The following is a 27,784-nucleotide window of genomic DNA, read 5'->3' as shown; positions in this document are numbered from 1 at the left end:
ATAGCTAGTCATGATATGGCTCCAAAAAAGGCTAGGAAACTAGAATGTTAATTTATTACTGCTAGCTTATAGACAACATAACTTTATTGTCGATACTAAAATATAAAATATAAAGTACTTTTACTTAACATACTGAAACCTTATGTACATAATATGGAACATTATAACAAATGCCTCCTCCTCCGCCTTGTATAAAATAAAGGAGAGTAAAACTAACCAGCCTAATAATATCAATACTGCTGGTTCTCAGGCTAAAAGCATCTACATAAAGTTAATGACTCCATCTAAACATCGCTCTATCATTTCTCGACAGGATAGCTCGAAGGTACATGCAGAATTACAAAGTGAAATAAAGTAATAATATATCTGACAAAGTTGCATCTCATTAAACTTGAGAAAATAAATAAAGGAAGCGAGGAAGAGTACAAAATGGCAGCCATTCTGCTAAGGATCATAATAAATGCCTTTGTACGTCTTATTGTTCGATCAGCTACACCCAGACATCGGCCGGGACGAACTTATTGATATCTCCAGTCGATTGACTCTATCATGCTAGCAAACCAGTCCTTTCAGTAGGACCTGAGTTAAAGACGATTGGGGTCTCATCAAGGTGAGAGACGAGGAGCTCCGGGAGGACTCGGATGGCAATCTTTTTAAAGTCTTTGAAATAGGTGAGGAAAAAACTGAGGAATGCTATGCCGATGATCCACTCACTGATCGTACTGACTAGATGACTACTGTATCCCTGCAAACATAGAGTGTACTCACTATATAACTACTGTACTCCTGCAAACATAGAGTGTACAGACTATATGACTACTGTACCCCTGCAAACATAGAGTGTACTGACTATATGACTACTGTATCCCTGCAAACATAGAGTGTACTGACTATATAACTGCTGTACCCCTGCAAACATAGAGTGTATTCACTATATGTCCACTGTATCCCTGCCAACATAGAGTGTACTGACTATATAACTACTGTACCCCTGCAAACGTAGAGTGTACTGACTATATGACTACTGTATCCCTGCAAACAGAGTTTACTCACTATATAACTACTGTACCCCTGCAAACATAGAGTGTACGGACTATATGTCTACTGTACCCCTGCAAACATAAAGTGTACTGACTATATGACTACTGTATCCCTGCAAACATAGAGTGTACTCACTATATAACTACTGTACCCCTGCAAACGTAAAGTGTACTGACTATATAACTGCTGTACCCCTGCAAACATAGAGTGTATTCACTATATGACTACTGTATCCCTGCAAACAGAGTGTACTGACAATATGACTGCTGTAACCCTGCAAACATAGAGTGTACTGACTATATGACTACTGTATCCCTGCAAACATAGAGTGTACTGACTATATGACTACTGTATCCCTGCAAACATAGAGTGTACTGACTATATGACTACTGTATCCCTGCAAACACAGAGAGTACTCCCTATTTGACTGTCATAGACCTCTATACTGAACAACTAGGTGGCGTCATGTACCAATGCTATGCCAACATTTAGGCCTACTGTTGCTGACCATGTAGGTACCATATTAGTGATTTACAGAACGCAGACCCTAGGAAAGAAAATGTTGCTGAAACAATCTTAAGCGCCGTTCACACATAGCTAGGATCACCTGCGAGATTCAGGCGGCGGAGTCGCGCATCAGAACACTGCAACGTGGAGCTTGTTAGCTTCTGTTTACATAAAACCGTGTCACCGACAACCCAAATTAGAAGGGTGTGGAGTGTCAAGGTCATTTTGTAAATGGCAGCGCAGAAGACCGAAGTTGTTGGTCATGGTTTTCCATATCAGGGTTGACGTTCACCTGTACAATAAATTTGGCCTGTGGTTTCTCGCAGAAGTTGAACAGCGCTAACTCTTCCACTGATTGCCGGCAGCTGTCGGTGGCACTATGTGTGTGGGTTCCCATCTTATTTTCAATAGTACTGTGAGCCTATCAACGGTGCCTGCAGCCTATATGGAAACCAGGCTTCAGCGTGACATCCATCCGGAGCATTCCAAGAAGGGAGGCCCACTAACATCCCGCGGTGTGTGAGCGCTGTTGTTCTTTAGTGCGTAAGGGAGATTTGTTGACAACTGTACACCAGTTTGTGTTCGTAATCACATATGAAAGATTTAGATTTCAGGAAGTCGAAAGAACAAATGCTACTACGTTATTGTGATAGAAATCAAGCCGCAGCAGGTGAACCGACAATTCCTTACATTAAGATATAATAAACATAGCTTCATGCAACTCGCATGGTTTGCTAAAGATTTAACACATTTTGAAGGACTTCTTGTAAAACAATTTTGATGGATTTCTATGTAGCCTGCAAGTGCTATTAAGACTTCTGTTAGGTCTTAAAAAGGGGATTACCGTGTATGGAAGGGTCGCCCTCTACTAGCCTCTATGGCACTTAAAATTATTCTAACAGGTTAAACTGTCTGCCAAATGATGAGTCAAGCAGTAAGACCTGTTATCACCTATGGATAATATACTTTCGATGTTTACTCTAGAATTAGACAGTGCCGACTAAAGTAATAGTACTACAAGTAGTACTAGGTATAGTAGTACAAATTATAGTGATAGTAGTACTAGCTAGTGACAGTAGTCCTAGCTATAGTGATAGTAATATTAGCTATAGTGACAGTAGTCCTAGCTATAGTGATAGTAGTACTAGCTATAGTGATAGTAGTACTAGCTATAGTAATAGTAGTACTAGCTATAGTGATAGTAGTTCTAGCTATAGTGATAGTAGTACTAGCTATAGTGACAGTAGTCCTAGCTATAGTGATAGTAATAGCTATAGTGATAGTAGTACTAGCTATAGTGATTGTAATATTAGCTATAGTGATAGTAGTACTAGGTATAGTGATAGTAGTACTAAATAGTGATAGTAGCTATATAACTACTAGTAATTACGCTACTAGCCAAACAAGGACTGATTATTTTATCCCTAGGTGTCTTCCCTTGGCTAGTAGCCAACCTTCCTAGGAAACAAGCATGAGAAATCATGCTTAGCAAATGCCTATTTTGGCATAAGATGAAATGAATCTCTTAATGGGTCAGAAACTAGCCTTTCCTACCTAAAACAGCTGCTAAATATTTGCTGGCACTTTCAATGTAACATGATGAGTGGAAATTCCTCTGGCAGCGTAAAAAGATGAGCGCTGATGGATACGCAGAGAGCTAAGTGAGCACGCGTAAGGGAGCTCAATTTGGAGAAAACCCGCTTTATCATTGATGAGTTCGGAGAGCGGAAGACTTGCGCTTTCCCAGGCACATCTCTCCATAAGGTTTGGGACCAGCTATGCGCTTACCCACGCTCATGCTAGAGAAATTAGCTTGGCACATACACAGTTTTCTCCTAATATTTAAACAATGACGCACAAGAGGTTTCTAGGCAGCAAACTATACTTGATAACATACCAGCAGTAAACTATACTTGATAACATACCAGCAGTAAACTATACTTGATAACATACCAGCAGCAAACTATACTTGATAACATACCAGCAGCAAACTATACTTGATAACATACCAGCAGTAAACTATACTTGATAACATACCAGCAGTAAACTATACTTGATAACATACCAGCAGCAAACTATACTTGATAACATACCAGCAGTAAACTATACTTGATAACATACCAGCAGTAAACTATACTTGATAACATACCAGCAGCAAACTATACTTGATAACATACCAACAGCAAACTATACTTGATAACATACCAACAGCAAACTATACTTGATAACATACCAACAGCAAACTATACTTGATAACATACCAACAGCAAACTATACTTGATAACATACCAACAGCAAACTATACTTGATAACATACCAGCAGTAAACTATACTTGATAACATACCAGCAGCAAACTATACTTGATAACATACCGACAGTTAACTATACTTGATAACATACCAGCAGCAAACTATACTTGATAACATACCGGCATGGTTGAGTTCCATTCTCGGCTATTGAAAGCAACATCCATAGAAGAGGCGCCTATTTCATAACCAGCAATTCCACTAAAGACTCCAGCTGGAATACAAAGAAGCACAATTTAAAGTGATTGACAGGAAGAAGTACATGTCCTACCTTGTATTATCAGGTTGTACTAAAGCTATATAGGTATAACTGCGGATTATATCTTTGATAGCCTGCGTGTAGGTCAGAACTAACTCAAATTTAAAGAACCTTAATTTGCTATTTGTGTGATCTTGATGGTGACACACTCTTCACAATAGGTTGTAATACATGTATAGCTTTGAACATGAGGAAGCTGGGAATACCTGTTATTTCGCTTACGATCAACTTAACATACAAGTTTTTCGATACACAACAATATTTCTATATTTCATGTATAAATTTCAATATACAACGTGTTTACTAAACACCTGCAGAGCTGAGAAAATGTCAAGGATAAACCATGCCTGGCTTTGCAACTACAAGAGTAGACAATAAACCAAAATATTGAAATTCACAAGTTGACTTTTTCACCACATGGTCGGAATGAACTGAATTTTGCCAGCTGAACTGTCTCAGGACTTTTATTCATGCAATCAAAATACATATGGATTATCTCCCTCTCCCAAAAAAGTCATCACTATGTTGTGATTATCTCCTTCTCCCAAACAAGCCCTCACTATGTTGTGATTATCTCCCTCCCCCAAACAAGCCCTCACTATGTTGTGTTTCAACCATCTGTTAATACATTATCTAGAGCATATCTGCTGTTAGCTCCTCACCGCCCTGAATCTGAAACATCTATTCCCTGTATGGCTCACAGTAGGGTCCAAATGATATATCTTACTAAAGCCGTTATCATTGATCATATGCATAAGCTCTTTTTCTTAAAAGGTAATAAATTCAACTGTTCTACTGATTCCATTTGCTTACAACTTACATATTGCATTGTTTGTGATAATAATTGGGGTTAACCAAAATGTGTAACCTTGACTATCCATATCGATTTTCGTGAATTTCAAAAGTCCCAGAGTGTAGCGCTTGCAGTTAATCAACTGAGGTTATACACACATCTTCACACTAAGAGTTGTGTTTAAGTTTTGCTTAAATACATTTTTTCATTTGATATGCCGAGGGTCAGGAGATGTGTGAAAATCAAGCTTTGTTAAAGTTCTAGTCTTCTTCATTAGCATATAAACAAGACAGCCATGGACAAAGGAGGCACATTGTCAGATGACAGCTCATCAGCGCTAGTCTAAACAGAAAACATCAAACTGTAACAATTCCTTCCATAACAGCGTCTACAGTGTTTACCATATGTAATGATATACTGTAGGTTACTAGTTGCCCTTGTTGGGCATTACTGATGAGAGAGGTTACTAGCACTTGCAGGAGCTGTTACTACCAATGGTTACTATTAACCTGGCATATCTGACGACTGTGGCCATCCCATCGGGCACCTGCCAGCACTTGCCAGCATTTTACCTCGTATCACCAGTTAAGAGAACGTATGCTAATAAGACTAAGCCTAATAAACAATTTCAACCAGCGACTTTTGGCTCACTGCCAGAACAATAGAAACAATAAAATGTTTTTTTTAATAGAATGTCATGCTCTCCCTTTTCTCTTTGTCATCTAGTGAGGCAGTCTGGCGTGTGAAAATGCGGACACACTGAAAAGAGCCTTTCAAAATAGAAATTTTGTTATCAATAGAACAACAGTAGGGAGAGTGATTTTCAAAAGAATTGGAACAGCCCAATATAAGCATTACATTTGTATTGTGATACAAACAGGTGTTGTATGAGCAGCCTGTTTTGTCGCCTTACCTACAACAAAGAGATTTATAATGAAGTAAGCAACTGTCTAGAGCTGGAACTACATGATCTTATCACATAAAATGCTCTTGGAAACCGGCAGCCACGTGCATGTTATAAAATGGGTTAACGATGCAGTAGGCGGCTTCATGTACAAAACAGTCCTACTAACTGTTTTAGTTTGAAAATTGGTTTCACCAATGAGAATATGCCATTGTTTGTTTGTAACAATTGAAGGATTGCATTTCTGTCTGACACATATAAGACAAAGCTATATAATGTCCTACGCTATTATAATAGTAACAAGGTGAAAGCATATTAATTCGCGACACTCAATCCTTGCAATAGCTCAATGTCACTCAATTGACTACCATCAAATTTACTAGCGCCTTGCGACACGACGATTTTTTAAAATTTATGGCACAAAAGGAGCTCTGCTGATAATTTTCGTAAAGCTGAGAAGGAAATATTTTATTTTTATATGAAGTTAAGCTCAGGGAATCCCCCTTTGCTAGTTTCCTTGACTATATACATATTCCCTACAATATCTTACTAATTCCCATTTACCTTTTTCTGAGCGTCCAGCTTAGTTAAAATGACTTATAGTTATATCTAAACTGTTTCTGAATGCAGATTCCCAGTACTTGCTGCGACTATTACGTACAAGAAATATTATTGTAGCTAAAAATATATAATAGCCAAATAGACAAACAATGCCTTACCAGATAGAATTTCATAAATATTTTTCACTATATATCTCTGTAGATATCTATAGATTTCTGATGTTTTTTTAAATCAGCACATGTGTACATGTATAAATGTGTACATGTATACATGTAAACATGTATACACATGTACGCTCTCCTTCACACAATTCGGGTCGATGAAGTTTTAACAATATTAAATGACGATCCGTGTTTCGCATTTTTAATTTTAAATAATAGACCAAAAAACTAGTGTGAATAATAGTAACTGTGAACAAGGAATTAATACGATGCTCTCCTTAAAGCAAAACTATAAAAAAGAATGAACAAGAATGTTTGGATTAATTCTATAAAAATCTACGAAAGTGTCTAGCAGTTTTTGTGAAGAAGTGATGCAAAGAAAGGAAAGCCTGTAACAAGGATTAGTGGAGAGATTGGTATGATAATTAAAGATAATATGTGAAGAAACATCAAGGATAAAACGAAATATATAGCCTATGTCTTTAAGTTTTTCTTTCACATAATTTTCCATAATGTGCCTATTTTAATTCTATATGTAATTACCTGAAATATTTGTAAACTAGATAGCAGGCTGTTGAATGAACTGAACGCAACACAATGCTATTATAAGCTTAAACTGTAATATTACAAGTGAATTAATGATATAATATCGCGCAATGATATAATTGCTCATATTGAAAGACAGCGACATAAAACTTAAATTCCTTAGCGATGTCTACACAGAAATGAGATTTTATGACAATCATAGTTATACTAGCTTTAAAGTTTGTTTCATGGAATCGATTAGGTTATCTTAAATAAATTGTTTAAAAACCTTGGATAGAGAAAACCTTGGCAGTACTATGCTGTTACACATAAAAGTAGGTTTTGTAATTAGCTGAGGTAATAGCCGGCTACGTCACTATATCGACAGTAAATAGAGTTTGTCCTTGACACGCACTACTGCTCATCCATAGGCGTGTTGATTATAAATTGGTTGGCGAGAAAAATATTCCTTAGTAAAACGAAGTTGTCTGTGTCATGATTATTTTTGTAAAAAATAATTTAGGTGCCGCAAGCGGTTTCGCCATAGCCTGTGATTCGATGTACGTAATTAGGGTTTGGGGCATTAGTGTACTTTTATTAGAGCTCACTAGTTTTACAATTATTGAATATGATGCCGATCACGATCTTAAAACCCTGAGATCAGAACTGTTGGGGTAAAGATTGTTAGAGAGATTGAAAGCTACTGGTTATTAAAAACTGCCTGCCACCTGTCAACTTTTGACAACTTATTGCAAGTATCCTGTCTTATTAGACCAAACTGCTTCATCATTTATAATAATAGTTTATGGAGTAGTCATGGAGCCATATTAGTGATATTGGTGTCGGATTGTGGGTAAGTAATCTTTCATACATATTCCATTATTCAAAGTGTTGCTAGGAAACGCACTCGTAATATAATACAGTGGTAAGAATCGACAGAAAGCGTCCTGTACCTAGGGGGAGGTGCAAAATCCGGGAAAACATAGCAACATCTGCTCTTGAACTTCCCCAGTGTTAATCACCAGATATGAACGAGCTTTTTAAGAAGTAGTTATTCAGCCAATACAGTGTCACCTCATCACACCTACAAGTGTGTTTTTATGTGTGCTCTAAGGCAGGGGTCGGCAACCTTTTCCACTCAGAAATCCATTTGGGCCCCTTTTTCCGCAAGAAAAACTCAGAGGGAGCCACAAACCCCCTTTGATATTTTAAATAAAAAAATACTACATGTAACTTTTTTGTTTAGCTTTTAATGCTTTTATACCATTTTCACACCATAAAACAAAAAGGGGTAACATGTATAATGATTTAACTGCTGAGAAAACAAAATTACACTTTTGCAAAAAACGATAAAATAATGTTGGCGGTTTTATTGGCGCATAAATTGTTATAAGGTGTACTACCTGCATTAATGTTGTTGTTTGTCAGTAGTGTTGTTGACATAATATCAAAAGGTAGCTCGTAGCGATCTGGCCCTCCGAGGGAATCCGGTAGTACATTTTTCTGTACTTTTATTTTAAAGATAAAGCCACTTGACGATCATGCGATAAGGTACTAATAACAGTAGAACAAATAATGACGCATAACAAACAACAATGTTTGATTTATCACCATAATTACATTTTTTTGAAATATATTACAAAATCTAGTGAAAAAACTTCTATATTTTTATTAATTACTTGGCATATGGTGAAAAAATGAAAAAATCCAGTCAGAGAGAGTCGCAGCGAAGGGATGAAAAAGCCGCATGCAGCTCCGGAGCCGCAAGTTACCAACCCCTGCTCTAGGGTAATTGTGTCTTCATGTGGGGCTATGGTAATTGTGTCTTCATGTGTGCTTATGGTAAGTGTGTCTTTATGGAGACCCTGTAGTGAACTGTACTGTTATAACTGCCCCGGAATGTGGGAGTTGAGAGAGCGGGGCTGTTCATCAACCTTCCATACTCCAAGGCAAACACCCAAAGCAATACAACGTTAAAATATGTAAAATATATATATTTATATATAACTAAATTACGATATATGCATTTCTGCGAATGATCGTATTGCCAACTGAGATATGTATTGAGGAGCTCTTTAATACTGTGTTGCTGTATTGCAGTTACAGTGTGATACAGTTTATCTTAGATTCATCTAGCTCTAGCACATGCCGATCACTTTCTATGATTCAAACCGCGAAGGCAGAGCGCTGAAAGTTTTGGTGCAAGAGATTGTTAGAATGGAATGCGTCAGTCATGCTCATAGTTTATTCATAGAGAGACTAAGAAGAGTCTCTCTCACACCTATTCCTACTGACATGCTCTGGTAAATAGGCATTTGCTTATGTAATCCGACAGCCCGCGAGGGCGATCAAGTGAAACATAAGCAGACAATTCCATTCAGATTGTCCCAGATTAGTGCTAACAATGCCCTTACTAAGCATAAAAAGCTTTGACGTTATCCTCTGACTAATCAGAGAAGGGTCAAACAAATGAATGGGTAATCGGGTAATGACAGAAAAATAACATCATATAATCCTACGAACAAACGAGTGGAGCGAATGTTTGAGAGTTTTTATGATAAATGCATGTGCACACAACTTACGAAAATTATTCATCAACAACGTCGAAACCCTTGTTTCGAAATCTCATCAACAAATTTAACCATTTTTTTGTAGATTCGTTAAAGTATAATAGCGATACAAAACACATACAACCCTATTTAAACATGTTACCAAGTCTTTAAAAGGTTACCGCAAAATCTTAAAACTAACCCATCTGATCGGATTATACATAAATAGACAGATTAATTTAGCCGAAAATCGTTATTAAAACTGGCCAAGCCTTACTTTTATCAGCATTAAGACCGGCAAACGAAACGCCGAGCGACTGAGAATAGAACAATTAAGTCATGCGCATTTCACGAAAAAATAATGTGCACATTTCACCAGTCTATAGCATTGTCGAATTGGCGACGGTTTCTGTAATTAACGTAGAGGTACAGAAATCGTTTCTTTTTTGCTGATTTCAAAGTAATTGACATTTTGGAAACTTTTGAGTACTTTGGTATTCTAAATGATGTCCAAAGCAGTGAAAGTAAAGGAAATGACGATGATATTTTTTTAACGATTCTAATGAGATTATTACAATATTTAATTATATGTTTGGATATTCTTCTTGATACTTCTTGATATTGTTAGCTATGACGTTTTGAAATGTAAACAAAATTGTGCATTGGTTTTCTATTATTACTGTATTAATAATATTGGTTATTCTAATAATATCAGTGGATTTCACTTCTATTATTGCATTTCTCCTATTGCAGGGGGAGAGATATAAACATATAATCTTTTCATTTTATTATTGCTGTTTGTCATGACCAAACACTTTTTTAAATAGATTTTCTAAAAATCTATATAAATGCTACAACTTCTTGATATTGTTAGCTATGACGTTTTGAAATGTAAACAAAATTGTGCATTGGTTTTATATTATTACTATATTAATAATGTTGGTTATTCTCATAATATCAGTGCATTTTACTTCTAATATTGGCCAATATTGCATTTCTCCTATTGCAGGGGGAGAGATATAAACATATAATATTTTCCTTTCATTATTGCTGTTTATTGTATATAATAACACCCACACCCAGTACATTACAGCTACCATTGCAGTTATCCTATTGCACTGCAGTGCCATTTGACTGCTAATATTGCATTTCTCAACCATCAGTACCCTTTTTTTCCAATATCACTTTGGTCGTGGGCTGTATGACAGTGGAATTTCTAGTATAATTATCAATTCAGTAATACCACAAAGTTATGATCATCTAAATGGAGTTATGGGGCGAGACAACTCCCAACCTACTTATATCACTATAAGACATCCCAGAGAGAGCCAACGGCTAGTGTTATACTTACTCAATATGAGGGCGATGAGACATATGATGGATATCGCGAGTCTCCAGGCCCAAATGGCCAAACCATTGTACATGGGATACATTCTCCGTGTGATAACCGAGTGAAAAAAGCAGTAAATGGTACCGAGACCAAATGCCATGAGAGCTCCTGTCAGATGGACTTGGATAACATTTGACTCCTGTAAGTCACATTAGCACAGACTGATTACAGTATCCAATATAAGACAGTCCAAACAACCTTGATGCCAGCAGATTTTTCAAAGATCAATCTAATTGGTAGACTGACCATATGTTTAGTAGTGAACACATCAATTGCTAGATCACGGATAGCGCAGAGCAACATGGAATCTCATCAAGTTTAAAGTTTGTCTCTAAGGCTAGGTAGTCTCTAGTACTGCCAACCAATAAAATAAACTTGTATAAACAAATAATTTTACATCTCCAATCCTATTGAAATTACTTTAGTATAACGAGGACAAATGCTAGGAAGAGGGGAGTTGTCTACTTTAAAACATGACAAGATAATTTCAACTTGCGCAATATATATAGTGGACACACTTTACAAAAATAATTATAGGAAATTATTTAGTCTTTCAGAGCTTGTCGAACTCACACAATATTAGAGCTACTCTCCCTGATTCAGCCAAAACTTTTGAGATCTCAAAAACTTTCAAACAACTAAAATTAAAACGTTCGTTAGCTAGAGGTTAGAGGTTTAGATATGGTTAGAGACATAGCATGGTAATTTTTCGACCTGTTTAAAATCTAGCTGAAATGATTATTTCTTCTATTGAACAAAGTGAGCACTGCTAACAATTTTCTGATAATTAGTTTCCAAAACTGTACAATGCTAGCTATGGCCCTGTCGGTGTTATATGCCGACACTAGTGCAGATAAAAATGTCACCGACCGTCGATTACAGTTTGGTGTTCTGTCCTTACATGGACTCAAGTTACATTGATTGCTTCCACACTATGGCTAAAACACAGCAAAGAATTCCTGAAAGTTTAATTCAAAATGGCTAAAAAAACTTCTGTTTCATACGAAACGTTTCCATACAAAAAAAACTTGAGCAGATTTTAATTGGTGTAAGCAGTCCTAAAGTGTCAATGCAAAAGGAAAGAGTGATGCAACCGGGCGCTGAATGTTAGCCAAACACAAAGCGCATAAAAAGCCTGCGCAAAGGATGACTGCTAGTTGAAATAATTTTTTTATTAGGTGATTTGATGAGATAAGATATAAATTATAGACTTAGTTTTCTAACCAAGGTTCCGTTTTAGTTCAATGATTCGGAAGAATAAGGAAATACTAAGGAAAAATAAAAGTTATTCCTGTTATAATAACAGTTCAGCCATTTATTATTATTAATCGCTACTATTACAGAGTAACAGTAAATTTAACCATATTAGCAATAGCATCTTGTGATAACTAATGCTCGAATGATCGACTGTTTCTTGCTCCAGTCAGCATCTCGAGAATAACGACATATATCGACCGTTCAATATGAAAGGTTAATGTAGACAATCCTATTATAGGTGACCAGAATGAGGACTGACAGAAGAATTGACGAATGAGACTATGCCATTTGATTTTAAATTCACATACGATACTTTCGGCAAAAAAAGCAAGAAGCCGTAAAAGAACGCGCTGTTTAATACACTTTCCCATTTTCCAATAAAAAATATATTCAAAATTTGCGCAAACCCAAAATATCATGCAAACACCAACGACCTGTACTAAATGTGAATAGACGTATCAACATAAATTCACAAGATGTGATGTAAGAGAAGACAACTTATGTATGTTTGTTCCTTAGTAACATCAATGAAATGAAACCATTTTATGATGATACTGTGAAGATTGCAACTCGACACAAAGCTGAGGCAATGTTTTTCACAACTTTTCTATGAAACTGCTTGATCTCTTTTGAGTTACTTGACATGTACAGGACTTGAAATGTACAGGACTTGAAATGTACAAGACTTGACATGTACAGGACTTGACATGTACAGGACTTGACATGTACAGGACTTGACATGCACAGGACTTGACATGCACAGGACTTGACACGCACAGGACTTGACATGTACAGGACTTGACATGTACAGGACTTGATATGTACAGGACTTGATGTGTACAAGACTTGACATGTACAGGACTTGACATGTGCAGGACAAACGACTTAATTAGAATCAGGCGTAATTTTCCAATGAAACATTTCATAATTGGTTGGCATGCTTGCATAAAGGAGTCACTCAAATTGGTGACAAACATGTAGTCAAGTAATTGATGGACCAAAGCATTTTATACTCTAGACAGCGTATAACATAAACTTTGAATCCACCTTAAATAAGTTTAGCTTACTAAACACACACTTAGAGCTAAGTTTAAGTATATATTTTTAACTATTTTACCGAATTTTAAACTTTTTATCACTGAAGTTTTATCGGTTTCTGGCTTCGTTTTCATTATAATTTTAGCCGGCCTCATTTAAACTCTCTTCAACTTGATTCGGCAAAAAGCCTCAAACAAAGCGGTTTTTTTTTTCGCAATGAAGTCAATTTTTGCTAGCAGCAGATTAAGAGAAGTTGTCTAATCTCTGATCCTATGTTCAATAGGATCGTAACTAAAACTTTGCAAAGAGTTTTGAAAGGAACTTTTACGTACCACTTTTTACGCGAGGAATGTTGAACCGAGAGAAATCGGTCATCGTATCTCTTTCAGGCGTTTTGAGAAAGTTTTCAGCGAGCAGAATATCGGCATCTTTGTTATTTTAACAAACGTAATAAGCACACCGGCTGCCAAATTTGAATTCCGGCGAAAATGTTGTTGAATTCGTATGGTGAAATAAGATTCGTATGGCAAGGTGGAAAAATAATCATGTTCCAATTCGTAAGGTAAACAAATTGTATAGCAGGATAATCGTATCCCGGAAGTGCACTGTACTATAATTATGGGTACATTGTCATGGCAACTAGTTCTCTTGATACACATTTGTAAGGAATTGAGTCTATTGCCAGAGTTGTCTATTAAAACAAGCAATGCTATACTATCATTTGTAAGGAATTGAGTCTATTGCCAGAGTTGTCTATTAAAACAAGCAATGCTATACTATCATTTGTAAGGAATTGAGTCTATTGCCAGAGTTGTCTATTAGAACAAGCAATGCTATACTATCATTTGTAAGGAATTGAGTCTATTGTCAGAGTTGTCTATCAAAACAAGCAATGCTATACTATCATTTGTAAGGAATTGAGTCTATTGCCAGAGTTGTCTATTAAAACAAGCAATGCTATACAGTAATACTTCAACTTACGAGTGCTCCAACGTACGAGAAACTTGAGATACGAGCCAGCTTCTAAGCAAATTTTAGCACTAACGTACGAGCCATGTTTGAGATATGAGCACGTGAGTCAGTTGCCAAGTATACCGGAGGTGTTTCATGAGAACAGCATCACGCTGTATTTTTCAACTGCTCAGGTTATACTTTTGTACTGTGTTTTGTGTGCGATTTTCAGTGCAGAAATATGTGAATTAAAAGTACTCTGCGCTGACCGAAAGTCAAGTTTTTCTTTGGAAAAAGTGAATGATAACAGTTGATATTAAACGGAAAATTATTGAAAAGTATGCAAAATGTGTATGCGTGATTGAGCTAGCTCAGCAATCTGACAGAAATACTGTACATCCACAATTATCAAACCGAAGGATTATATTCAGGGCATATAGTTCGCAAAAGGACTGGCCATAGTTTCTAAACGGTGCAGCGATCTTCACGACCGCTGATGGAGAGACTGCTCAGGCATTGGATAAACAATTGGCCGGTGACAGCGTAACTGAAACGATGCTATATGAAAAGGCCGGTGCTATCTATCAAAACTATAAAAAATAGATATTCGGACAAGTTGGCTAGTGGTCGTGCATTAACCTTTTGTGATGACACCTGCGTTCGTCCTAATCGCAAAACAGATTATCTTAAAACGGCCGGCTAGTCGTGAAAGCGAAACAAAGAAAAAATTAGCTAACCAGCGAGAAACTTCAAACTACGAACGCCGAAGAAATTTTAATTACGTTAAGTTAAAAATGAAAGTTTGCTTTTAGGTTTGCTTCTACGTTTGTCTTTTAAAACATTGATAAAATCCAAATTTATCAAAGTCAACTGTTGTAATGAAGGATAACTTATATCTCCCTCTCTGGCAAATGCTAGCGTTAGCTGCTATTGTATGTATTGGATTTTACATTTTAATTAATCACATTTCTTTGCATTATTTTTTAATTGTTGCTTTTTGAAAGCAGTTGGTAAATTAGGGCAATAACCAACATGTTCTTTCTGTTGCAATATCTTGTTTTGAGTGTTTTATTTGCATTTTTTAGAGTATGGAAACCAATCAATATATATTTAATGGTTCTATATATAAATTAATTGCACCAACATGCGAGTAAATTAACATACGAGCTCAGTCTCAGAACGCATTAAGCTCGTAAGTCGAAGTATGACTGTACTATCATTTGTAAGGAATTGAGTCTATTGCCAGAGTTGTCTATTAAAACAAGCAATGCTATACTATCATTTGTAAGGAATTGAGTCTAATGCCAGAGTTGTCTATTAAAACAAGCAATGCTATACTATCATTTGAAAGGAACTGAGTCTATTGCCAGAATTGTCTATTAAAACAAGCAATGCTATACTATCATTTGAATGAAATTGAGTCTATTGCCAGAGTTGTCTATTAAAACAAGCAATGCTATACTATCATTTGTAAGGAATTGAGTCTATTGCCAGAGTTGTCTATTAAAACAAGCAATGCTATACTATCATTTGTAAGGAATTGAGTCTATTGCCAGAGTTGTCTATTAAAACAAGCAATGCTGAACTATCATTTGTAAGGAATTGAGTCTATTGCCAGAGTTGTCTATTAGAACAAGCAATGCTATACTATCATTTGTAAGGAATTGAGTCTATTGCCAGAGTTGTCTATTAAAACAAGCAATGCTGTACTATCATTTGTAAGGAATTGAGTCTATTGCCAGAGATGTCTATTAAAACAAGTAATGCTATACTATCAATTGTAAGGAATTGAGTCTATTGTCAGAGTTGTCTATTAAAACAAGCAATGCTGTACTATCATTTGTAAGGAATTGAGTCTATTGCCAGAGTTGTCTATTAGAACAAGCAATGCTATACTATCATTTGAAAGGAACTGAGTCTATTGCCAGAATTGTCTATTAAAACAAGCAATGCTATACTATCATTTGAAAGGAACTGAGTCTATTGCCAGAATTGTCTATTAGAACAAGCAATGCTATACTATCATTTGTAAGGAATTGAGTCTATTGCCAGAGTTGTCTATTAGAACAAGCAATGCTGAACTATCATTTGTAAGGAATTGAGTCTATTGCCAGAGTTGTCTATTAAAACAAGCAATGCTATACTATCATTTGTAAGGAATTGAGTCTATTGCCAGAGTTGTCTATTAAAACAAGCAATGCTGTACTATCATTTGTAAGGAATTGAGTCTATTGCCAGAGATGTCTATTAAAACAAGCAATGCTATACTATCAATTGTAAGGAATTGAGTCTATTGTCAGAGTTGTCTATTAAAACAAGCAATGCTATACTATCATTTGTAAGGAATTGAGTCTATTGCCAGAGTTGTCTATTAGAACAAGCAATGCCATACTATCATTTGAAAGGAACTGAGTCTATTGCCAGAATTGTCTATTAAAACAAGCAATGCTATACTATCATTTGAAAGGAACTGAGTCTATTGCCAGAATTGTCTATTAAAACAAGCAATGCTATACTATCATTTGTAAGGAATTGAGTCTATTGCCAGAGTTGTCTATTAGAACAAGCAATGCTATACTATCATTTGAATGGAATTGAGTCTATTGCCAGAGTTGTCTATTAAAACAAGCAATGCTATACTATCATTTGTAAGGAATTGAGTCTATTGCCAGAGTTGTCTATTAAAACAAGCAATGCTATACTATCATTTGTAAGGAATTGAGTCTATTGCCAGAGTTGTCTATTAAAACAAGCAATGCTGTACTATCATTTGTAAGGAATTGAGTCTATTGCCAGAGATGTCTATTAAAACAAGCAATGCTATACTATCAATTGTAAGGAATTGAGTCTATTGTCAGAGTTGTCTATTAAAACAAGCAATGCTGTACTATCATTTGTAAGGAATTGAGTCTATTGCCAGAGATGTCTATTAAAACAAGCAATGCTATACTATCATTTGTAAGGAATTAAGTCTATTGCCAGAGTTGTCTATTAGAACAAGCAATGCTATACTATCATTTGAATGGAATTGAGTCTATTGCCAGAGTTGTCTATTAAAACAAGCAATGCTATACTATCATTTGTAAGGAATTGAGTCTATTGCCAGAGTTGTCTATTAAAACAAGCAATGCTATACTATCATTTGTAAGGAATTGAGTCTATTGCCAGAGTTGTCTATTAAAACAAGCAATGCTGTACTATCATTTGTAAGGAATTGAGTCTATTGCCAGAGATGTCTATTAAAACAAGCAATGCTATACTATCAATTGTAAGGAATTGAGTCTATTGTCAGAGTTGTCTATTAAAACAAGCAATGCTGTACTATCATTTGTAAGGAATTGAGTCTATTGCCAGAGTTGTCTATTAGAACAAGCAATGCTGAACTATCATTTGTAAGGAATTGAGTCTATTGCCAGAGTTGTCTATTAGAACAAGCAATGCTATACTATCATTTGAAAGGAACTGAGTCTATTGCCAGAATTGTCTATTAAAACAAGCAATGCTATACTATCATTTGAAAGGAACTGAGTCTATTGCCAGAATTGTCTATTAAAACAAGCAATGCTATACTATCATTTGAATGGAATTGAGTCTATTGCCAGAATTGTCTATTAAAACAAGCAATGCTATACTATCATTTGAAAGGAACTGAGTCTATTGCCAGAATTGTCTATTAAAACAAGCAATGCTATACTATCATTTGAATGGAATTGAGTCTATTGCCAGAGATGTCTATTAGAACAAGCAATGCTATACTATCATTTGTAAGGAATTGAGTCTATTGCCAGAGTTGTCTATTAAAACAAGCAATGCTATACTATCATTTGTAAGGAATTGAGTCTATTGCCAGAGTTGTCTATTAAAACAAGCAATGCTATACTACCATTTGTAAGGAATTGAGTCTATTGCCAGAGTTGTCTATTAAAACAAGCAATGCTGTACTATCATTTGTAAGGAATTGAGTCTATTGCCAGAGATGTCTATTAAAACAAGCAATGCTATACTATCATTTGTAAGGAATTGAGTCTATTGCCAGAGTTGTCTATTAAAACAAGCAATGCTATACTATCATTTGTAAGGAATTGAGTCTATTGCCAGAGTTGTCTATTAAATCAAGCAATGCTATACTATCATTTGTAAGGAATTGAGTCTATTGCCAGAGTTGTCTATTAGAACAAGCAATGCTATACTATCATTTGTAAGGAATTGAGTCTATTGCCAGAGTTGTCTATTAAAACAAGCAATGCTGTACTATCATTTGTAAGGAATTGAGTCTATTGCCAGAGATGTCTATTAAAACAAGCAATGCTATACTATCATTTGTAAGGAATTGAGTCTATTGCCAGAGTTGTCTATTAAATCAAGCAATGCTATACTATCATTTGTAAGGAATTGAGTCTATTGCCAGAGATGTCTATTAAAACAAGCAATGCTATACTATCATTTGTAAGGAATTGAGTCTATTGCCAGAGTTGTCTATTAAATCAAGCAATGCTATACTATCATTTGTAAGGAATTGAGTCTATTGCCAGAGATGTCTATTAAAACAAGCAATGCTATACTATCATTTGTAAGGAATTGAGTCTATTGCCAGAGTTGTCTATTAGAACAAGCAATGCTATACTATCATTTGTAAGGAATTGAGTCTATTGCCAGAGTTGTCTATTAAAACAAGCAATGCTATACTACCATTTGTAAGGAATTGAGTCTATTGCCAGAGTTGTCTACTAGAACAAGCAATGCTATACTATCATCGTGTTAACTTGAAAGTCTACGGAGTTTAATATCAGCTCAATTTTGTTGTCTTTTATAAAACTTAAATGTTATAAAAACAACAGATGCAAAACCTGTCATTTTTAACGGCGCTAAAACATGAGAACAAAGTTTGACTATTTAGAACTAATTTTTCTCTAAATAAAAAATACAACGTATTACATAGTCTACTAGTAAAAGATTTGTGTACGAAACAATCAGACACATGAGAGACGCATGATGTTACTGACTCATTTGTTAACCTTCCTGTTACAAAGGTACCAGACTTACTTTCTCTGTGCGAATGCAACAGAGCATTGACCAGAGGAGTCATGTAACTACTCTAACAAGAATAAGATTAGTACCCATAACGCACCTGAAAGTTAGCGACTAGACTCACTCCGATGGAAGCCGCGACTCCAATGAGAAGAGACACGACATTGAATACCTTGAGAGTTTTATCATGGTTGTTGAAAGCTTGTACGAGCTTGAATCTCACATACATACACGCAAGTGCTGCCAGAGTAGAAGATACAGTATATAGGTATATAAGATATCTCATATACATACACACAAGTGCTGTCAGAGTAGAGAATATGATATATATATAACATATCCCATATACATATAAACAATTGCCTGATTCCACAATATAAAAGCCATTGATTGGAATTTTAATACAGAAACAGAGTCAACGTACAGCATATGATCAGTTTAGCGTTAAGAATGCGTGGAGGAGCTCAGCTTATACTGTGACATAAAGTCAAAATCACCAGCATACATGAAGTCTCCTTTTTTCCCTCCGATTGCTAAGAGCTCACTACTCTGTACACAAAGCATTATGATAGTACTTCAATGAGCACAAATCTTTGAAGGGCCTCAGTATAGAAATTTTGTCTATTGACTGACCGCTGACAAGTAATTTCCATACATGCATAAATTGTCTCAAGGAAACTTGTTGAATGAGTTAGACGAGAGACTCACCTAAAACTGCACTAATGTTAAGTAACTGCCCAAATATACAGCTCTCTGGTGGCTTTGTCCCCGTGTCACTGAAAATTACAAAATAATGGGTTACTATTAAGCAACAGTAACTACTACGCAATACCCAAGTCACTAAAGGTGTTGAAGAAGCTACAGGAGACTGAAGAACTGACATAGTAAGCCCCAACACCACCCTTTTACTCCAGAGATGAGTGGCTATCATTTGTTGTTAGATTACTGGAAAAGTTCTTTTACAACACCTCAACAAGGCTTTTACAACACCTCAACAAGGCTTTTACAACACCTCAACAAGGCTTTTACAACACCTCAACAAGGCTTTTACAACACCTCAACAAGGCTTTTACAACACCTCAACAAGGCTTTTACAACACCTCAACAAGGCTTTTACAACACCTCAACAAGGCTTTTACAACACCTCAACAAGGCTTTTACAACACCTCAACAAGGCTTTTACAACACCTCAACAAGGCTTTTACAACACCTCAACAAGGCTTTTACAACACCTCAACAAGGCTTTTACAACACCTCAACAAGGCTTTTACAACACCTCAACAAGGCTTTTACAACACCTCAACAAGGCTTTTACAACACCTCAACAAGGCTTTTACAACACCTCAACAAGGCTTTTACAACACCTCAACAAGGCTTTTACAACACCTCAACAAGGCTTTTACAACACCTCAACAAGGCTTGAAAAAACTAAATTTTCACTAATCAGTGTTACCATAGTTTTAGCATTTTTTATGTGAGATTCGTGAGACTTTATGGAAAATCAAAGACTCTATTAGACGCCAACTTTATTTGTTTGTTGACGAATAAAAATGTTCACACCACACCTTGAAGGTTTACTTGCAACAAAATTCACATTACAGTTATTTGGTATCAAAAGGTTCACCATGTCTTACTCTGTTGTGTTGTAGGTGCAAAATATGTGAAAATGGGATTACAAGCTCTTAAAAGCTCAAAAACAAACAGTTAGGGCAGCCGTCACGAAAACGCCGGAGTTTGGAATCTCTTTATTTCGATGATGTACTCAAAGATTGTGGTTATTGTTTTGACACGTGATGTTATCACATGATATTAAAGGCCAATAAAAGGCTCAATATAAACCGTTTCGCAGCACTAGTTTATGACAAACACTTCGGGTTCTACCGAAAATCCCGTATCAAATATAGATGCTAGCTACTTTACAGTTTCGTTTCAGCCTGGTCTAATCATCTAGTCGTAATCTGATTATGTGACCCATACTTCCTGCCAAATGGAGCGAACAATTTCTGCAGCATTTTTTGACAATCACAGGTGACCAACAGGCTCGTCATGTTTTTCAGAGGATGATATGCATTCCTTCGAGCTAAGGTTAAAAAATTACACAAATCTTTATGGTAGGTTTTGAGATATCAGCGCTCAAAGTGACAGCATAACAATGATGATGAAATAGACGCGTAAGGAAAATAGACATGGTTTTACTGAATGCATGAAGCATATTTGTGAAAATATTTTGACGATTGAGGTTGCATGAAAGTGTAAACAGAAGCCGTTTTGTTCAACTACGTCCCACTTGGCCATTTAAGAAAGGGATTTCAATCTATGGCTGCGATTAACTGTTCGTTTTTTAGCTTTTAAGAGCTTGTAGTCACATTTCCACATATTTTGTGCCTACAACCCAGCAGAGTAAGACATGGTGAATCTTTTGATACCAAATAACTTTAATGTGATATTTGTTGCGAGTATTTGTTAAGGAAAGACCTGGTGAGCTTCTCTCTAAGCTACCTAAAGTGAATTGCTGTCAAGTACCTGATGTAAGGCCAGAAGGGATTAACATCTTTGTCAGCAACAGCTATAATATATGAGATGGTGAAGGCAACCGCTGTCGTCAAGAACAACAGAATTGGCAGCCATGACAAATAGGAACTCATCTTGTGATATGTTTCGTTGGAGTCGTCGTCTTCCTACAAAGAAAATAGCCATAACAACATGTAAAAAGTACACATCGAGCGAGTGTGCCAAGAAACTCAATAAATAAGGTTGACTAGGCGTAATGCCTTATTAAGAAATGTCAAAGAAAGTTGAAGAGTCGAAACATGTTGCCATGGTAACCAACGACAGTACAACAGAATTAGAAAATCGGCTAAATAGTTTCCTATTAACCATTTTAGACATAAACTGTACTTAACATATTGAGCTCTGATAAATTAGAATGTCATTGGTTGGTAACAGATTGGTCTCATCTATGCATAAGTAAAACCGAAGTTGAATTCTAACACAAACACATCAAAAAATACTGATCTGAATAGTCAAGGAAACCAGTGATAAAGAAACATGTGACAAAGAAGTGTGCATAATTTTGCAACTATGTAAAGTATGCATTGCCAAGCAACATGCCTACCATTTTAAACTGCCCGCTCCAATTTGGCACAACAGTCTCGTTCAATTTCATAAATATTCGCTGATTGTTTACCACTCAATAACAACCAAATTTCTTGCAGTAGAGAAAACATAACCAGTCACTGGGGTATAGCAACCAAGAGTGAGCGAGTAGAATATGACAGAGCAGATAGTGTCACATGATGAGCCCAACACGTGATGCTCTAATCCTTATCTCTGCCAAATGTTTACTGTTCACTTGAGCCGTACACCTGAGCACAGGTGGGAATGATAAATCTCTGTACTCTTACCCCAGCTCATGATTGCCTTTAGTAGCTGCTAACTATATAAATGGCTAGGAAAGCGACTCCAAAGGCAATAATCGAGAAATCCTTTTTCTCATTTGGCTCAATGACCACTGGATCATGATTTAGCTATGAATATAATTAAGAACTAGTTCATTACGATTCTTTAAAGGCTGTTCAGACTCGATGTAAATGCATGACATAAGTGACAGACTGTAACTCATCATGATTCATTTCCATGTCTGATGACCAGATTGACTGAGACGAATTGTTATAAAATATTTTAGAAAACTCATTGTTTTTCTATAGCACGTGATTTGGTACGGCGTGTAAAAGCAAATTCTCGCAAAGAGTTATGGCTATTCACAGTGATATTGCATCTACTATATCCTGTCTGTTAAGGTAATGAAATGGTGACAATTACTGATGGCAAGGGTTGGGTGACTAACAGGATAATCACAGAAGAATAACAAGTGTTGAAGGGAGAAAACAGTTCCACTTTTGGTTCTACCACCCTATAGAAACATATGCAAGGATGTGCTCAGTTTCAGGGACCAGCAGAAAAAGAATTTCGTATCATGCAATCAGCAAACAACAAGTTTTATTAATGCAATTCACATGTAAGATTATTAAAGCAAATTACATGTTATTGTTGTTGACTTGGTTTTATAAAAAGTTGTATGTAACTACCTGTATATGATTTTCTGTTTATGACTACATGTATATGTATACAACTATATGTCTATGACTAAATGTATATGACTATATGCTTATGACTAAATGTATATGACTAAATGTATATGACTATATGTATATGACTATATGTATATGACTATATGTATATGACTATATGTATATGACTATATGTATATGACTATATGTATATGACTATATGTATATGACTATATGTATATGACTATATGTATATGACTATATGTATATGACTATATGTATATGACTATATGTATATGACTATATGTATATGACTATGTGTATATGACTAAATATATATACTTCCTTTTGAGCAACTCTAGATTGCCCATCCAAGTTTTGCTAAATCAATTACCAGTATATACACTGAATTATTGCTAAAGTGATGTACACTATTTTAGACCACAAAATGCACATAATTGTATAATTTATTAGATTATTATGAAGTCACAGGATTGAATATACTCTGAATCAGTTGTTTACTATTACGCAAAAGGAAAATTATGCTTGTACTCGTGATTAGGAAAGCTTGTGATATCAGTTATGACTCAAAGCATGTTGGTGACAGCAGATAAGAAAGCACCAAAAAACGGAACTAAAATGTACTTATGGATAATAAATGTCAACAAATTTTTCATGTTAACAACTTATAAAAATATTTGGGTCTGTCCATAATTCCTGTTAACATAGTTTAGAAAGCTCATGATGCAATGACCACTACTGGCTATTCCTACTGTGTGCACTTCTACTTAACAGATCAGGGGCATGTATAAGCCTGCGGAAGAATGTTGCTGTCACTACCCTAAAATAGCTCACAGCAAATAATATTTCAACAGAAACAAGGATAACGCTATGCGTAGATTGATTGACAAAGTTGGATACTACAAGTGAGGAAGCCGTAGCATTTATTGAATTGATTTACAGGCCTGAGGGCTACTATTTTAGCACAACTGTGAACCACTGTGATTAGAAAATAACTTTCTATATCTGTAGGAAGTACTTTGTTAAAATAGTTGTTTTGTTATAAGAAAAAGATATGGTTGTTTAAATCAATGCAGTGAAATGTCAAGTAAACCAAATGGAAACCAGACATGCTATTTTGTATATCCCAAGAGGCGCGGTGTTATGATTCAGTTCGGAAGCCTCCAACTGCACACATTCAGACAGACAAACAAAAAGGGCAATAATCAGGACAGTAGTAAGCTGCGACATCAGTGCACAAATGAACCCAAATACAGCTGGCCTCGGTCTTCAACCACAATCCATTCGGGAAGGGTGCTAGAAGAGGAAGTTAGTCACATTTCAAAGCTATTTAAAAACAATGTAAATATTTTTAAACTGCAGACTAAAAATGATTTGTTTAAGCATTTCTTATATTATTTTACACCATAAACTGAGTAGTAAGAGAGGTAATATATAGGGTACATTGAACTTCTCATAAGTCCTCTATTAGTAGAGTGGGCAAGGCTAAGTATGTCAGAGTCAGATTTTTATGCACAATGCGAAAGGTGTAGAAATAGCTTGTTTTAATCTAATCAAATTTGTGAAACACAAAAAACACAGTAATATCTCAGTCATCATAAGCCTCGGATGATAGTTTTAACATCAATAGGACAAAGACGTACCTGTCTCGATATTCTTATTCTGAATTCTACTAAAATATATATTACTATCTTATGCATCTACAGAAATGGTTCAACTAGATAGTCACGTCGCGTTCGAGCTACAAAAAGGAACTAACGCTGTGTATGTCCATTTGAAAGGCTGCATGTCAATGAAGAGGTTTGAACTCAAGTTAACATTACTACACTGACATACCATCGGAACATTGTCTTTCGCTGATTCAGAATGCTGTATGTTTTGTAAGTAAAATATCTAAGAGTTGAAAATAAATATAAATTAAAATATGAATAGTTGTCTTCCTTAGTCTCCCCGTACAGACACGTCTTTCAAATAAGCATTTTGAATGCTTGCATTGCTGATAAAGCATTTTTACAGCTGTCGAGATTATACTTCATATGGATGTCCTTGGCCACAAATAAAAAAAGTGAGCTGTTTTCATGCATTTAGTCGAGTTCAAAAGTTCAGTCTACATGCAGTTTTTGTACTATTTAAACAAGTAGCTTAAGAACCAAAATTTACGTGGCACTTACCTTGAGTTACTTTTAAGCTATCACAATTGTGATATATTGATTGTATTGGTAGACAGTAGTGCGTAATAGAGAAATACCTTGGCAATTTGTACATAAAAAAGTTAAGTTCGACAAAACCCAGCTCAACTGTATTTTTAGTAAGCTTTTGTGACAAATATTAGACTATTACAGACAAAGATATACAAAAAGGAAAATGAGACAGTAAGAATTAGTATAACGCTTTTTAATTAATCAAGCAGATAGTCGGCTCCATGGCTACAGCGACAATAATTCACGATTGTCATCGTCCTGAACTCTTGCTCATCTCCAAATTTACCAAATTATTTCTGGTAAACATAAAGCCATCTACCCTGAAATTATTTTCACAAAATGGGTAAAATTTTCTGAGCTATAGTCAAAACTGTCAAGGTATGACAAGTCTCCATTTTGTGAAAAGTTGCTGCTTCTAAAAATTTGGAAGAACTACTTGAAAATGAATGTTCGGAATTTGAGGATAATCGAGGATAAGAGGTGGTGTCCTGGCTTTTTTATGCAACTGTTTGATTATAAGCTTTTGTTTCATTCTAAAAATGGTAACAACTTCTGAACCTAACTTTTACGTTTATTTCTAACTATCGCTATCAATGGTGGTTACTAAGCAGCCATTTAAAAAGATTAAAAGGACCACTGAGTTTTAGGTGCAGTTATTAAACTGTAAAAGGCCAACACTCATTAGACTTCATAATTTGAAACATAGAAAATAAAAACAACAAACTTTACAAACTTCACTGCAATTATGTTAACTATTTTACCATTTTCTAAAACTATTATTCTGATTCATTTGCTGTTCAAGAATAGCTCGTAGATGGTTTGATAGTTTTATCATCGCCAACCTAAGAAACCTCAGCTCTCATCGCCGCAAATTTTATGCAACCTGTTCAATAATTATAAATAAATCAATAAATTAATGTAATGTGTAATATGTTAATGTGTTAAATAGCCCGTTTCCCTATAACCTCTACAGAAGATTAAAATTATTCACTTTTTAAACTCAAAAATGAAAGTTTTAGTGGTTAAAGAATATCCATATAATATAGCCATAAATCAATGTAATATACAATTTTCAAAACAATTTTCAAAAGCCAAAAACTTAAGAAAGAAAGGCTTCACCGACCATAACTTAGCCACCGATCATAACTCAGCCAGCCTGCATGTATACAAAACAGCATCTGTATCGATGCAAACATTTGTAGTAGCTATACTGAAGCTCGCTTAATAAAGAATAGCCCTAGGAATTAACTAACTATGAAAACAAAAACTTTGTGTACACATACAATGGCTATTGCGTTAAACTCTGATGTGTTCCTTAGTAACGTTTTAACATTTTTATACTAGAACAAGGAAAGTTCTTTGTAAACGCAAATCATGCTTAGGCTAGTTACCCGAAGTATGCCAGATTTAGAACACTGATAAAAATAGTAGACGATGATTAATTTAATATGATAATATATACTACCTATGATCTTCCAATTCACCCCGAGCCCCTAAAACACCTTATTGTTACAGAGGGTTGTATACGGTGGCAGCAAAACCAAATATTCTCTCTATACTATTTTTGACCTCGAACGAACAATTTGATATATCTACAAACAAACTTAAATATTTAAGAGTTGCACTACAAAACTACGACAAAACATTTGTAGTGCATTATATAGCTTTTTTTAACACTATGAGTAAATAATACACAAAATAATTCGTTTTGCTGGCCAACGATTTCATAATTATTCATAATAATTACCGTAGTAATATCAGTAAAAAACAAAACCAATTAAATAATGTATCGATAACAAAATAAACGTTAAAATACTTGTAAATATTTCCTAAGTAAGAAGCAAAGCTGACTACTCTCCACACATACCTACAATGTTATGTGCATACCAGACTATAGGTCCGGCAAACTTTTTGATTACATAACTTTGAATGAATCTACGCAGGAACAGCTAGAGCATAATCGAACAGACTAAGGATGCTATCAATGGCGTCAGCTAATGAGTGTTACTTAAAACAAATAGTTATAACACTATTACAGCAAATTAAAATCTCACAAGTTTGTAGCAATTATGATTAATACCTCCTGCCAAAAGTACCCACAACGGATCGTTTGACTGGACAGTAGGTCACCTGCCAGACGGCATTAGAAAAGTTATATCATGTGATACTGTTGCTATAGCCCAAATTCTATTCAAACCTATTTTCTTGCGAGCGTCGGCTA

At 35.5% G+C, this 27,784-nt stretch overlaps 2 protein-coding genes across 4 annotated transcripts in view; one reads left to right on the top strand and one right to left on the bottom strand.

Moving 5' to 3' along the window:
* Positions 1 to 37: 37 nt before the first annotated feature.
* On the bottom strand, positions 38 to 27,717 carry LOC137386064 (DNA damage-regulated autophagy modulator protein 1-like). Of its 3 annotated transcripts, none has more exons than XM_068072733.1 (7): positions 27,644 to 27,717; positions 21,795 to 21,949; positions 19,980 to 20,047; positions 19,372 to 19,511; positions 10,959 to 11,136; positions 3,978 to 4,069; positions 38 to 745 (listed from the first exon to the last, which is right to left on the bottom strand). In XM_068072733.1, exons 2-7 carry the CDS (start codon positions 21,914 to 21,916, stop codon positions 548 to 550), a joined length of 798 nt encoding a protein of 265 aa, XP_067928834.1. In that variant the 5' UTR covers positions 21,917 to 21,949; positions 27,644 to 27,717; the 3' UTR covers positions 38 to 547. The 3 variants fall into 3 exon arrangements, with proteins under 3 accessions (XP_067928834.1, XP_067928835.1, XP_067928833.1); XM_068072734.1 differs by lacking the exon at positions 27,644 to 27,717 and adding an exon at positions 27,618 to 27,642; XM_068072732.1 differs by lacking the exon at positions 27,644 to 27,717 and adding an exon at positions 22,387 to 22,515.
* Positions 20,139 to 27,784, top strand: part of LOC137386065 (cAMP-regulated phosphoprotein 19-like) — a 249,677-nt gene continuing 242,031 nt past the window's right edge. The window contains exon 1 of the mRNA XM_068072736.1: positions 20,139 to 20,142. The gene's annotated coding sequence lies outside the window, so the exon portion shown is untranslated. The remainder of the gene's footprint in view (positions 20,143 to 27,784) is intronic.

This window comes from Watersipora subatra, chromosome 1 (genome assembly GCF_963576615.1).
Source record: "Watersipora subatra chromosome 1, tzWatSuba1.1, whole genome shotgun sequence".
Classification (NCBI taxonomy): Eukaryota; Metazoa; Bryozoa; class Gymnolaemata; order Cheilostomatida; family Watersiporidae; genus Watersipora; species Watersipora subatra.
The sequence above is the reverse complement of the archived record's forward strand: the minus strand, read 5'-3'. Positions and strand labels throughout refer to the sequence as shown.